General features: G+C 38.2%; 1 protein-coding gene across 1 annotated transcript in view; it reads right to left on the minus strand.

Moving 5' to 3' along the window:
• Nucleotides 1-1,592: 1,592 nt before the first annotated feature.
• The window catches only part of tmem65 (transmembrane protein 65), a 46,056-nt gene continuing 31,834 nt past the window's right edge, over nt 1,593-15,814 (minus strand). The window contains exons 2-7 of the mRNA XM_008304161.1: nt 13,792-13,836; nt 12,485-12,552; nt 12,321-12,375; nt 5,511-5,553; nt 4,271-4,376; nt 1,593-2,981 (exon numbers count right to left, since the gene is read on the minus strand). Of these exons, the coding sequence (XP_008302383.1) occupies nt 2,856-2,981; nt 4,271-4,376; nt 5,511-5,553; nt 12,321-12,375; nt 12,485-12,552; nt 13,792-13,836 (443 nt within the window). The 3' untranslated portion in view covers nt 1,593-2,855. The remainder of the gene's footprint in view (nt 2,982-4,270; nt 4,377-5,510; nt 5,554-12,320; nt 12,376-12,484; nt 12,553-13,791; nt 13,837-15,814) is intronic.

Raw genomic sequence — 15,814 nt, forward strand, 5'->3', positions numbered from 1 at the left:
CCCAAATGTCAACTAAGTAACTTTAGTTTCTGGGACATTACGATGGGGACATTTGCTGATATTTTATAGAATAACCTGTTGCTCACAAAAATAATTTTAAAAAAATCAATCAATAATAAAACTGTTGTAATTAGGACACTAAAATAAAATAGCGAGAGGTAAATGTAATCCAGTATAAACTGCAGTAAACAGAGCGACTTTGGAGACAACTGGAGAAAAGCATCAGTTAGTTTCACTGAGATGACAAAGAGCAGCTGGCAGGTGTTTTGCTGACTGCTGGAGTGTGAGACGGAGAAGCAGACAGAAAGAGGCAGATTAAGAAGGAAAGAAATAAAGAGGGAGGGGAAAAGCTTGAGTCCCAGGAATCAGTGAAACTCCTGAGCCGACTTGTCGCGGCACAAACAAACCATCTGGATGCTTCGAGTGCGATGAAACAGAAGCTAGAAAACTAATTACACAGACTGCTGGATCCAAGTCGAGAGTGTGTGTGAGTGAAAGGAGTGAAAAAGGAAAAAAGACGGTGCAGACAGAAAAACACAAAGATGCAGAGCGACCTTGGCAAATCACAACAAACCAAAAATAGCAACTTAAGTTTCCAAACGGTGTGAAGTGCTGCTGAACGCCTCCTCCTTTAATCCACCTCATATGAAACATCGGAGGACTTCCCCGCACATTAAAACTAATCTGAAGCGGAAACAGAAAGTCCGAATATAGAGCTACATCAGTTCTTCATGCAAACACCTAAATGATCCCTCGAGGTAGCAGATGAGGCTCTTCTTGTTTTCATTTACATTGTTTTTGTGGAAGTTTAAAGACTGCTGACACTCATCCGCAGCGACTTTACAGTTTGTCACTGCTCAGTTCCAGCTGAAGAGAAACATTTTTGACTCATGAATAAATAGTATTTCGTAAATAAAGTCCTCAAATGTATAAAGTGTCTGCTGAAGAAAAAAAAAAAGCATAATAAATGTGCTGCTCTTTCAATGAGTTGAAAAAAACAAAACAAAAAAAAACACATAAATTAGTGTCCCAACTGCAAAAACAGTCGGCCAGTATCTACAGTCTGGGTTTCTGCTGTCAGGATGGAAAACAACCGCCGGTGTCTTTACAATGAAACTGTAAACCGGCTGATAGTTGGGAAGAGGCAGAATCACAGTTCTAGTGTTGAGACAGGTGAGCACCTCCCATCCTAGATGCTGCTTAGGCAGAGTTCACGAGGCATGTGTTCAGTGATGGTGAACCAAAACTTGGTTCCAACCGATGAGCAAACTGTCATTTCACTCTTCTTATCAACGCCTTTGGTAGAACTTTTAAAAACGACACAGATACATACTGATAGTAAACACTGAATAAACGGTGGAGAGGTTAAAAAATAAATAAATTAGTACCTTGCAGCATGAAACTCACTGGCTTCATTTTTATGCTAAGAAACATCACTGTTAAAAACTTGAAGCTCTAAAGAAAGAAATCCATCTCCAAATTGTTTGATTATTGAATGAAGTCTGCGCTGCACAGCCATCGAGGGGCTCCTGTACTTTTTATTAATGAATTTTTGCCTGTTTTCTACAGTTACTGTGATGTCTTATACACACTGCATCCTGCTGTGACCAAGTCAATGGAGCTGATGGTGGAAATGCTGATTTCTGGCTCTCATCTGGCCCATACAGGGAGTCAGTACAGATCCAGCAAAATGGATCTGTGCACCTTAAATATTTGCTGTCTAAAACATGTTGTGTTTTAGACAGCAAATATTTGACTTTGTCTTTGACTTTGTGTTATTCAAAGTCAAATAACTAGACTAATATTGGTTTCAGTACTAAGTCTAGTGCAGAAACTTAGTTCATGAAACTGATTTGATGCTGTTGGAACTCTGCGTAAAGTAAGATGATGCAACCTTGAAAGCAGCAATAACACAGCTTTCTTGTTACATATCAAAAGTTGATTTCATCAGCAATAAAAGCCTGCCCTTGTTCAGTTTAACACACTCAGCAGCCTTATTCGGTCTGCTACGACCAAATGCTTCTGGTGACAAATGTTAGCTGAATGTTAGCTCAACCAATTTGTTTATTTGGTTTAATTTTATATTTGTATTTATTGCATTTTTGAGGTGTAGTGGAATATGTACACATGCTTTCGCTTCTGTCTCTTTAAAGTTTCTTTTTAAATGTAGCGCCATGATAGCTCCCATGTTCAGGGGCTGTAGTCCCTGACACAGAGGTCATGGGCTCGAGTCCCGCTCATGGCACTTTCCTGCAGGTCCTTCCAGCATTCTTCTTTCCTGTCTCTCTCTCTCATGACATTATTTAGTCTGCTAACTTGATGACTCTTATCCGTGTGTGCTTCTGTTACACTACACATCCAAATGTTGCACAAAAACATTTAAATAGGAAACATGTTGCCTAAAGATCACGTTTTTAACTGAGGAGAATCTCGGGATCACAGTTGTCTTTTAAATACCAACAACCTTTCACTGATGGAGAGAGCAGTTAAGAATGGGACTGATACGAAGAATCTATGACAGAATCAGAATTAATTAAATCCCTGCGATGCTCATCTTTCATCACCGTGAATTTAAATCAAAGTAAGACCTCCCATTGCTGCCTGACATTGAAAACAACAGACGGCACGTCTTGAGGAAGCAGATATAAAGATACTATCGCCTGCTGCTTCAAAAGAAGCTAAAAAGAGCTCAAGGTTTTGGAACTAGACATCATCAGCAGCCAATTAAAGCTCTACATAAACACAAACAGTGAACACTGCCTGAGCGGGACGACAGAGAAACACCCGACTGTAAATACTTATTAAAAATCAGCAGTATCCAGTTTGCGATGTGATGGTGCAGATGTAGTGGCTTATTATGAGGAGTGTGACGCTGTGTCACCGCAGGGTTGTGCTTCTTTCTCTTTCTCATCATCGTCGCTCAGGAAGAACAGCGGGAACATCCCCAAAATGCAGCCGATGGACACACCAATGGCTTTACCCTGCAGAAAAAGAAGAAATCTCATTACCATGCTAAAAGTTCAAGTCCTTCCCTGTTGACCTTTTTTATAAATTTGACAATAAAATCTGTTCATTTTATTACTAAATCTGTGAAAGCTCTACTGAAATTGCTTTAGAGTTAGTGGTCCTGGTGAGGAAAAGCACCGTGTGAGAAATCTTTTAGAATAACAGTACATCAGCTCAATGTTGGCTGATAAATGTATAATTCAGAATGGGGTAGTTTTAGCGCGCCAGCTGCAGGTGCTTGTTCCTTTTAAGATGATGTCTCCGGATACACTTTTGATAAAGTCATACGCTGCTTTTTTAACAAGAACAAAGCTGAAACTGATTTTGCTGGCAGTCTCCAGGCCTCTTTCATGCCTGTGGATTCTCCCCTATTATACATTTCCTCTGATGCGCCTCCTCTACCAGCATCGAGCGCTCCTGTTAAGCTTTATTTTTATTTTTATTATGCCAAATGTCTTGTAATTTCATCAATCCCTAGGTATTTGAAAGTTATCTGTTGGGATAATTGCTTCTGAGGATATTAAAGAGCCCATATTTGGCACATTTACAGTTTTACAATTTTATTTGTGGGGTCTGCTAGAATATGTTTACATGCGTAATGTTCAGAAAACATGTTATTTTTCCTCATACTGTACACTACTACATCATCTTTTCTCATCCTGTCTGAAACGTTTCATTTTTGCTCCTGTCTCTTTAAGGCCTTCCTCTACAAAAGCCCAGTCTGCTCTGATTGTTCAGCTGGTATGATTCCAGTTAGGTAACGGTGGGTACATAAACATAGAGCTTTGAATGCAGCGATGGAGCTCTTTCTTTGCTTTAGATTGTCGCCAAAGTGGCTGCAATGCATGCAGTATGCAAATGTACTACTGGGTGATGTAGGTAAGTAACAAAAGAAAAGCCTGGACTTCAAACGAGGGGTTTCAGGTAGGGAAGGAGCACGATTAACTCCCTTTATTTTGGATTTTGGGCTTTTACACATACACAAAACAGCTATATTACAATGTAAGAGAAAGGGAGAAACCAAAAAGCATAATATGCACACTTTAAACACTTGACACGATTATGTAAAAAAAAACAATTTAGAAACTGGAGCCTCCTGATTCCCTGGTGTTCTGCCAACCACAAACCATGAACCACCGTTTGACTCCAGCTGAGGATCTGTGTTGCATGTCTCCTCTAATTTTCTGCCACATTTCCACTGCTGGTTATTCAGAACAATAAAAGGATTAAAATGCCTGAATATAGAATGAAACTGAAATCTCACCATGTGAGAGCTGAGCCTGGTCTGCCACATATCCACCTGTTTAGGCGTCAGATCTGGAACCTGCATCCCCAGTCTGGAAGCCAGAGCCTCCACATAACCTGCAAGACTACACACAAACATACTGGTGTGATTCTAACAGCCTTGACATTTAATCATTTACAGGTGTCACCTTAAAGGAAAAAGCTATCCAACAATCAGTCAGTCCATCTCAATGCTTTATGAAACTCTTACGGTCTCTGTTCTTGAAAAAATATGGGTTACATATTTAAAGTATATTGTACAATTTCATTTACAAAATGTTAAATAATTTTTCAAAAATGCAGGTCGCATATTTTTTTAATCATATGCAACTCACAAGGATACAATTAATCTTTGGGATAATTTTATAACTAGCAGATTAATGGTTAACAATATGGCTGCAACTAATAATTATTTTCAATTAAACAAATATGTCAATTTTTTAAAATTCACATATAATGTATACATAACCTCCAAAAAAATAATAAAAACGTCCTCAAATGTCTTGTTTTATCCACAACCAAAAGATGCCTGGATTATTATGATAAAGGAGAAAAGTAACTACAAAAATGTTCATATTTAAGGAGGTGGAATCAAAGAATTTAGACTTTTTTCTGAAAAATTACTCAAGATGAATCAATTATCAAAACAGTTGGCCCAATAATTTAATAATACACAACTAATTGAATAACAGTGGCAACTTTTGTAAATACATATAAAATACTGCAAGCCCTTTTCTTTTAATCCTCAACAAAATTGTCTATATTAAGAAGTAACTAAAATCACTTCCTAAGGGAGTCGACACTCAGTTTAAAACAGAGTCACTCACTTGTCATCGGCATACAATTTCTAACCTCAAAATAACCCTCCTCATCCTAAACCTATGAGCTCAGTTTGTAGATATAGAGAACACATTGTTTCTTTTCATGGGGGGAAAAAAAGAACAAAGCAAAATATACACACATAAATGTGCAACGAGTAAGTTTAAGGAAATGAGAAAACAGAAGATAATTAGCACAGAAAAATACCAGCAAGTACATGACGCATTTAACTTTTAACTACAAAACATCAAACAGAAATCTTGCACGGCAAAACAAGAAGACAAAGATAGTTCAGTTCATTATTTAAAAAAAAAAAAAACCTTCACCTGTCTTCAACAGAATTCACACGTCTCACTCAGAATAAACCTGAGGCCTCACAGACACTTTATAAGGCTGCTTACCCGAGACCTGCCAAGTCTGAAACCAGGTTCCCCAGAGCCGCAGCTGCAAAACACAAAGAGGCAAACACTTTGATTTCTGCTCTATTCTAAAAAGGAAAAGTCACAGTGAGAGAGTGGGAAAATGGAGCAGAATAACGAGAAATTTCACAGATTTGTGCAGCGTTCCAACACTAATTCAGGGACAGATTCATGGCAATTTATAACATCTAGTTTGGTGAAATCAGTCCTCTGAATTCAAAGCACTTTCTGGATATTTTTTTTGTTTTGTTTTTGCAACCGTCATCTTTGTACTCACAGTGGGTTCATTTTTTCAAGTAAAATAAAGTCCTGAAAACAAATCATACAAAAAAGAGATGCTGTAATTTCCTTAAATGTTCATTTTATACATGAAAAAGCCTCGAATGAAACTATTTTCCAAGCGTCCACAAGCATTTCCAATAATAGAAAAAAGTGATGACTCTACACTAGAAATCTTTTAGTACTGAGTCACTAATGGATTTTTGGTTGCATTAAGAAGTGCAGAATGTTTTGTTTTATTACAGAATCTAGCGCAAACTGTTTTCCTTTTTTCTCTCATAAATTTTGAAATGGAACATGATTTTAATGAAATATGATACCACGCGTCACAAATGATACACTTAAGGACAATCACAAAGTTGAAAATTCAATGGTTCTTCTGTGTTTATGTGGTTTCCAGCTCTGATAAATGTTATAAAAAGACAACATGCCTTTCAAAGCCACCTGCAGTCTTTGGGGTTTAGACGGTTAATAGACTTGAAAATGGCATGTTTTGTGGTAGAATGTGAACAATCTCTTAAATTCGATTAAGGCGACCAAGTCATCTACTTATTTTAATTTGTCATATTTCTAAGGGACTTTAAGAAGCTTTAAAGTTTCTTCAAAAGCTTCTTCCTATCGTTTTGGTAAATCTGAGATCGTCTTGATCTGAATGTCACGGCGGGTTGAGGTTAATTCCAGATTGAATCGGAAATCCTGATAACTGTCAGCTTTTGGTCAAATTGATTTCCCCCTGGACGAGTGGGGATCACAATCTCTAAAGGAAATCTGCCCTGTGGTGTGCTGACTTCTTATCTGGCACGATTAAAGTTTCCACGACTGTCAGGCTCCACTACATCAGCTCATGCGAGAACACATACAAACACACCTTTCTGATGTTAGACATGGTGGAGGCCCTTACCTGATGAACAATTCTGCCATTTACCATCAGTTCATGCAGACACTGACCACATGTGCAGCTGTGAGGAAGGAATGCTGCAATGAATGGCAACTGGGAACGACACCAAAGGTCAGAATTCCAACCAAGTAACTCAGGCTGGGCTTCACAATCTCCAGGTCCACCCCTTATATCATTCCCCAAAACATCAGTAAACTATGTAGTATGTAAATACTGCTTCTTGCCATTTGATGAGTCTAAATGTCTCAAACATTAGACAAAGTGAAGTTGTGCCTTTTTTGCTCTTCTGCTTCTTCAGTTGAGTGAACTTCATGTCTGTTGAAGCCTGTTTGTTTTTGGGGTTTTTTGTAGAAAAAGGAACAAAGCAAACTGGAGGGCAGCCACATTTTTCAGCAACTCATTTTACCAGTGAAATAATTTGTTGGCTATTTAGATTTGGAACAGCACCAATACTTAATGGATCTCATTTATTTGCTTAGTGCTAACTAACAAAGACAGTTAAGATGCCCATTGTGTTGTTGTGATATTTGTTTTTTCTGCAAATTGCTTCTGTCACATTGCAGTTTTTAATTCCCAGTGTTATTACATTATGTTGAAAATTTGTTAATGAACAGCATGTTCCCATGAGCACCCTGAATTACACCCCGAGAGGGCCGAAAAAGATGTGATTAATTTTTTGATGGAGGATGGTTGTCGCTGGGGAGTTTTCCAACCATTATAGAAGCATCCAATCTAGATACCCCACCGTGACTGCAGTTTAAAAACACCCTCAGGAGTTTAAAAAAAACCTGTAGTTAAAAATCATAATGCCTGGTGGGAGTTTCCAACAGCTGGAAACCCTGATGATTGTTTTTTTGGTTAATTCGGTGTCCGTCCAGTTCTCCTGTAGGAGTGGAAAAAGAATCAACAAAAATCGCTGAAGTTAGTCGTCAACGAAGTCAACTGCAGAAGAGTTTTTGAACTGACTCAGAACACATGAAGGCATCACTGCTTCTAGAGTGCAGCGTGCCACTATTTGATGTAATTATATAACATGGATCAGTGTAGACCAAGTTCCCTGCTGATGTGAACACAGGAGAACAGGAGGAACACTGGGGAACTTAAAATACAACCACATCTTCCAACAGTGTGTTTGAATCACAGCCGCCTGCCGGGAATAAATCGACCCCTGCTGTTTCTAAGAATAGAAGAGAAATTCCTGATGTCCATAAATGTCTTCAAGAAAACATCACATCCAATTGCTTGTTGCCTCCCTTTTTACTTTTCACAGCTTTCAGAGGTGAGATCATGACCGGAGAAATACTCTGAGGAGCTGAGACATCCAAAAAAGCTAAGAGTAAAACTTCTGCTGCTTCACAAAAAGAGTTCTGATCTGATGAGGATCGTCTTCAATGTCTCCTTTTAGAGGTTTCCAATTCAGTGGGGAGTCTCTGAGTGAAAACTCATAACATGTTAGACAGATTATATATCCCATCTGGCCCAGGAACTCCCCAGGAAGAGCTGGTGGAAATACTTAAGTGTCACCTTGCTGAACCTGCAAAGTAAGACCCAGACCTGGACACGCTCCTGATGTTTAGGCCGTATTCTTCTTCAGAGGCTGTCGTTCCTCTAACATGCTCCTATTCAAGGAACACTTTAAAAAGTCGCCCACACACGACAACCAGAACAAATACCTAAAGTCTACAGTGCCAAGTGGCCCACATACATCTGTGTATATTCGAAACGGTGAACAGCACAGGGGAGGCGTCCAAACAATAGATCAAAGGAGTAGAATACAAGATGAGAGTCAGCAGGAGTGAGTGAAGGTACGAAAGTTTTTATAGATCAAAGAGTGCCTCTGGAAAATCACCAAGTCACCAGTCAGCTCCTTTCTCATCTTTACTCTTTATGGTTTCACTGTCAGCAAATTCAGCTTTCCAACAATTCCACTTAATGCACAACATCAACAATACGCCGCAGCTATGAATAATTAACGCTGTGGATTGCATTTTCACAGGGGATGGCTGACAAAGTGGCGGGAAAACGTATTTGTTCATGGTCATTAAAACCGCAAAGTTGCCAAGGATGTGTTTGTTTTGCCGTCAGTGGATCTCTGGAGGCATAAAAAGCGACGATGCCTGAAGTTGAGTGAACACAGAGCTTCCTGTGGGAGCTGAAACTCCAGATGGACCGCTTCAATCCGAGTTTCCTTCAAAGACAAACTCCTTGATAGGGATACAGAGGTGAGACAGCGATACAGTCTCGCCTCATTTCACCATCCCCCGGACACTGATGGCATCTGACACTGAAGTGCTGGGCGATAGAAAACAATTGAGTCAGCAACAAAAGCTTGAAAGGTCGCTACTCAAATAAAACGAAAAAATATAAGCGAACTTAGTCGAGTAGTTGAACATGTCTGCGGGCTGGACGGTGATGAAACGGATACAAAGCAGCGCCTGGATGGATAAAGGTGCCACAGCAGAGCTATTGATCTTGGGCCCGTCTTCAGCCTCTGATTTGCACTTTGCAGAGGAAATTGAAGCCAAGTATCCATGGAAACGGAATAATCTGCAGCAAGAAGAGGGAGAAGGCAAGCTCCATTGCCTTTATGGTTTTCAGAGTGTAATAAAGACCCAAACTAAGGCCCAGAACAGGAGCCACGATGACAGTCGGCTGTGTTGCAATAAACTGCAAAAAAAAAAAAAAAAAAAAAAGACATTCCGGTGCAATTTATACAGCTGATAGCATCATATGAGCTACAGGAGTAACAAAAAATGTCTTGGTGATGTCTGATGGAAGAAGTGGAATTGCTTAAAGACACAGCATGTACTGCGTAACTTCTAGTATAAAAGAAAGTAAAGCAAACACTTGACCCGATTTGTTTTTTTCTACAAAAAAAAAGGATGCCCTCATCACCTTATTGAGAACTAGAAGGGGTATATTTTAGTCTCTGGTGTGAGACGCATTTTAAAATCAAGTAACAATTTCATCGCTGCAATGTGTTATTAATTTAATGCTACTGGCAACATTTTCGGTTGATTAAATTTCCAGCATGTGATCCAGGGATTTTCTGATCAAGTTTTTTTGCCCCCAATTCAGTCAGTCATTTAATATTTAGTATCTGTGGAAACTCAACATCATTTTCCTAAATAATACACACTTCCAAGTATTTTTGATTAGCTGTAGTACCTAGTTGCACCACCAGGTGAAGCCTCTTCCTGTTTAAATCTGTAGTGACCAGAGTATGCAGGCAGTTACATGTTGGCAAGCAGAAAGCAATTTTGGGGTTTAGCTCAAAAAAGGGCACCATGACAAAGCCTGTGATGCTTTATGACCCTCAGCCACCGTACATACATTAAGTAACACTGGGACAAACTACGACAACATTCCTTCATCCCAGTGAATCATGCACTGATCACTGCAGCCTCTATTGCAGTCTATGACTCAAAATGGGAATATAAGTACTGTGGCAAATGCCCACTGAACTCAATTTGTCAAAGAAAATTAATTAATTGACTGATAATGCTGCATTTATTAAGTACATTTTAAAATTTTAAAATACCTGCACGACAGTGGACGCAAAGAAAGGACTGGGTTTAGGTTCATACCAATACTTATACTTCAAAAATTGCTATTTACGATTTTGTCACTTAATATAAATTAGACATTTTTCTTCATAAAATCAAAATCCACATTTCATTTAGGTTCAGTTTATATGTGAAAAACTGTATGTCACTGTATGATGAAACCACACTAGGAAATGGAAAGAAGGGTTTACATATTTAAGTGTAAAGGTAAACTGGAAACTTCAACATAATGAAAAGAAATTTAAAAATATATATATATTTTTAAGTCAGTCGTGCAACTCCAAAAGAAATCCAAGTTACTAATACAAACTTGAACAAAGTGAAAAAGTTCCGCCTGCACAGTAAAGTGCAGCGTGGACTTGGTGGATATTTTAGTCACGGAACAGCTTACACAACTCCTCTCCTCCTTATTGTGTAGTTGTTCTCTGACTTTGGTAGAATGTTTAATCTTGTAAAAAATAAAACTGAATTCATAGCACAGCTGTCGACTTTAATGTCTAGCGAGTTTGTCGGTTAAAGTGAGGTTTATCAATCAGGATGTTAGCTGTAGAGCAGCAGCATGGAAGTGCCTGCTGACTAACATGGAGTCTGAATGAGATGTGTTTCCGATACTATTTCATACTTGTTTTGTGGTCTGTCAGAAACCAAAAAAATAATATGGAAATCTGGGCAGCTTTATTGGGAATCCAGCTGTATTAAAATGCAGTATATGTGAGCACAGAGAGCAGGAGAGAACCAAACAGTAAACAAACGCCTCCTGTGTGTTTTCTCTTCAGCCGTTCGTGCTGCTGTGTTCTGACTTCCAAACTCTGTACAGTGTCTTTCAAATACTTCCGGACCTCTGAAGCTTTGGGTCTTTGGAAACTTTTACACTGAATAGACTCAGACTTTGTTATTGCCACCGTTGTCTGGAAATGTAGCACTGACTGCAGCAGACCAATGACTGGAATCAAAAATGACTTATGTCATGATGCAGCTATTACTGTTTAAGTTGATTTTATCCTTTTAGCTAACTTACCAATGTGCCAAACATCTCCATATGCAGACACAGCATTCACACTGGTAATGTTTATTCTACCAAAGCTTGCAAGCTGCAAATGCAAGTAAGCAAATCAACAATCATCATCACCATTAAATGTGCACTCAAGTTCTGCTTCCCTTATCTCTGCAAGAACTGAAGCTTTCCTAGTCGTGTGCTATGTGAAGGTGGAGGGATATGAATGTGTGAAGAGCTGATCTTTATGAAGAGTTCCTTACAGTTCTGGTTGGATATGAAAATGAATGGTGCAGTAACTCATGCCTCTTTAATGGCTTCTTTTCACATCCTCCTCTGTCTTAAAAAAAATAAATTAAAAAATCAAATTCCATTTTTATGTTATTTATTACGAGATTGATTTTCCTGACAGCTTAGGTTTTTGTTGTGGTGTTGTTTCAGCACTGCATCGAAGTCGCAATTTTGGTATCCTGACAATACTAATGCACAGATGTAATAAGTGTGGAGCGAAAGTTATAGATTTGAAAAAAGTCCATTTCGAGTCCCGACAGCCCAGTCTTCACACTACCTAATTTTTCCATCAGCACTCCCGAAGATGTTTAGTTCAGAATGATACAAAAAAAGGTGAAAAGCAGCAGTTTCTCACATCTGCAAGGCTGGATTTAGAGAGCATGAACTCTAAAGTCATGAGAAAGTCAGATAGTCAGATGGTTTTAGCATCACCACACCCTTCTCTTCTCCTTCTCCTTGCTCAAAGATTGGCAGCTCTGAAGATTATCCAAGTGGGAACCATTTTTTCACTTGTGTTTCATGAATTCACCCCTAACCCTACACTTTGGGATTACAGGAATATATTAATATGTACATACATTTACATATATTTATTTCCCAGCTGTGAAGTAGAGAAAATAATCTTTCGTTCAAAACTTTCTCTACTGATCAATTATTCAGCCGACACACATGGGATAAAGGAGTAATCGACACGATAAAGTCATTTTAGATTATAGTGTGACTCGACTGCACACTGCCCCGTCTGTTCCTCTCTCTGTTCTTACCAGCCATGGTGGAGATCCCCAGAGTGACTCCGATGGAGAGTTCAATCTGAGTTCCCTGGAGAACAGAAGACAACGAGGTGAGCGTTATCACATAAAAGAGCAGACGGAAGAAAATTAGTTTTTGTCTAATTCCTGCAGAATGAGATTCAAGTAATTTCACTTACTGCCGCAATCATGATGGCATTATCCAGAAAACCAAATCCAACAAACGGGATTGCGTTGTGGAATAGAACTGCAAATAAAAACAAAGAAGTAAATGAACAACACAGGATGCACAGATAGGACAGAAAATCTTACTTCTGAACCCCAAACCCTGGAGATGGGCTTGAAAGGAATGATTTTTTCTTTTCTAAAGTACCACCAGAATGATTTCTTTCCTCATTATAAGTGCCTCAAACTGCACTAAAGACATTTCTAAATTCTCTCTACTTCTAGTCAGTAGAGGTGCAGGACTTTTTTATGTGAAAAAAAAATGTGACAGGAGCAAAAAACAAAAAAGCATAATAATAATAACATTAATGTTTATTTTATTGCTTTAAAACTCCATTCCATTTTTTCTTTGAAATTAGATCGAAACCTATTATATTTTGGCTGTGGTGTCAGAATTCCAGCGGTATTGGGACTGACAACCACATTTCTTATGACATCCCCAGTTTCTAGTGTTTTCAGCTGAAGAGTTGGCAGTTCTAGTTTTATATGTGACAGAAATACATGTAGAAATTGAATCAGCCGGTTTCACAAACTGACTATTCCTGTAATGCATAATTCATATAAAGGAATCGAGAACAACTTTGAGAAATAGCAGAACACGTCGAGCATTGCATGACTATACTAATACAGCATTCACAGTTGTTTCTGACACCAGCTGTTTGTCTGTCTGCATTCAGCAGGTGTAACAAATAAACGGTGCATAGCAAGAAATATTTCTATTTTCACACTTCCCTCTAGAATATGATATGCGAATATGCAGAATAAAGACGCTTTTCTACACTTTGCCTTCAGTAAAGCAATCCACTCCAAAAGATGAATAATCCATGTACGCTTATTTCACACCAGTATCTCCCTCGACCACACAGGACTGGTAGTGAGCTCTGCAGTTCTCTAATACTGTTTTAGAAATGAGTCTTCCTTTGGGGAAAAAAAAAAGCTTCAAAATGATGTGGAGTTTGATTATGAGGTCAGTTATTGAATTGAGGTCATCGCTGATGTGCAGACTTCACAGAGCAAACAGCTATTTGATGACGAGATAGACTAGAAATTTAAAAAAAAAGAAAAATCAAGGAAACTAAAAACGCTGTGACCAAACAGCTTTTATCTACAAAGCTGCATATCAACTGCTATTAATAAAGTAAACACTTTAACAGCCAGAACTGTGGACATCTTAGAAATAGTGATGGGTGCATTTCAGATTTCAATTTCCTTCCAAAATATAGAGTATTTATGTGTGTGTGTGCCAGATTTAATCTCTCACCGTATCTGATCTGGGCTGCAGTGGGCGGCGAGGGCTCCAGTGTCTCTGAGAGAGAAAGAAGAAGGAAAAAAAAAACCCATCAAAACACATCAGAAGTTTGCTCATTAACTGCTGAGGTTTGACTTTAAGCAACTGCAGCAACATGAAGACAGTTTGTTCACCCCAAACTCACCACAGTCTCCTCTTATGTTCAACAATTTACACTCAAAGTCTCCACAGTAACGTCTGACGGAGCAGACTTCATTTATACCATTAATCATTTCTGAGTGTTCTCACTCACTTTGAATAAAAGAAGCGCAAGCCACAGTAGTATAGTGGCTTTCATTAACAATCACATTAATAATTAAATTGCAAGGAAAGAAAGAAAAAGCAGAAAAATACGAGGAAATAATTTGGTTCAGGCAAAGATTTTGACCTTTAAGTCATTGCGCCCCCACAATGCCTATCGGTGTTGTTTCCAAATGCTAGAAGAAAGTCTCAGGAGATAAATCATCTGCTCAAGCTTCAACAAAATTGGAGCATCAGTGTCTTAAACACAGAATCACTTCTGAGCGATGGGCAGACACCCGGCTCTTCTCAGACAATCTCTTCTTAAGTGTAACGTAAGTTTTCAAGTCCTACATCTCCAACAATGCAAACTACAGCTAAGAAGGACTTCAAAGTTTGGAGTGATAAAGGGATTCGTTGGGAATCTCTTAAAAAAAACAATGATGTGGTTTCTTTGGCTGGATTTTACAATTATGATAAAGTTAGCACGTCTTCCTGACAAACACACAATTAGAACAATACAGCAAGAGGAAAGCTTCTGCTCCTGGGGATTAAATCTGAATACTTGTTGAGAATCAAGTGTCTCTATGGCACAGTACGGAAACTGTCAAATTCAGTCACATGTGTATTCTTGTTTAAACGCTTTGATCGGATATTTTTCACGTTTTTTTATTTTTCCAGTTCTAAAAAAATGTTAAAAATCTCCAAAATCACAGCATTTATCAGTCAAAACCTAGAAAAATAGACAGAGGTTTTGAATTATGAACTTTCCAATGGTCATTAATCTGCTACATGCTGTTCTGTCAGAAAAAATACCCAAATTGAAGCTGAAATTAATTTCATCAGGATAAAAAAAAAAAGAATAATTTAAATCACCATTAGTTGTGAACAACAGAGAAGGAAAGCAAAGTAAAAATGGAAGCTGTAAATCATCTATAGCATGTAGAGTTGCATGTTCACTCCAAATTTTCCCTTTTTAAATAATCAAAGAAATTCAAAGTTTGATTGTTTTCTTTCTTTAAAATAATTTATGGCATCAAAACCGCACATTTGTCTGAGTTCTCTTTGCTTCTAGTCGTGGTCATGCTGTGTCCAAAGAGGTGCAGGACTTCAGGTTGCAGTTAAAAAATGAACAACAGTGACTAAAAAAAAGATGACAGGAGCAAATTTAAATTTTTTTTTAAAAAAGCACCCAGAAATTGCTTTGGATTTAAAGGGTTTAAAGTTTGTGTAAATACTGTAGAGGTGTAACAATACACAAAAATCAGAATTCGGTATGTCCATGTAAGTTATTGGTATAACAAAAACAAAAAATGCATGGTGTTAAACTGCTTCATAACATTGAACTATGACTGTGTCTTTCTTTAAAGAGTTTTTTAGTACTCCTGTAACTGACTGCAACCTACTAATAAAGAAGTAGAATGAATCAAAATGAATATTATCTCAAATACAAACAATCAATAAAATAAAACCCATTAAGATGTAGAAAATGAACTATGTTTAAATTGTGCTGTATAGTGTTCACATTAGCAGTCTTCAGCTACACACCATCCAAATAAAATATGGTCCATTAAAGTTCACTGTTTACTTGAACTGTGCCACTATTGTCAGTGATTCTCAGTAGCTATACGTCCACCCTTTGGTCTTGCGAGCAACACCAGATGCATTGAATAAGCTGTATGTAAATATAGGGATGCTATGACTTGTTGGATGAAATGTGAAGAGGGAACTTTGCAACGTGTCTTGATTATTTTCA

The sequence above is a fragment of the Stegastes partitus genome, unplaced genomic scaffold (genome assembly GCF_000690725.1).
Source record: "Stegastes partitus isolate 25-593 unplaced genomic scaffold, Stegastes_partitus-1.0.2 Scaffold2150, whole genome shotgun sequence".
NCBI lineage: Eukaryota > Metazoa > Chordata > Actinopteri > Pomacentridae > Stegastes > Stegastes partitus.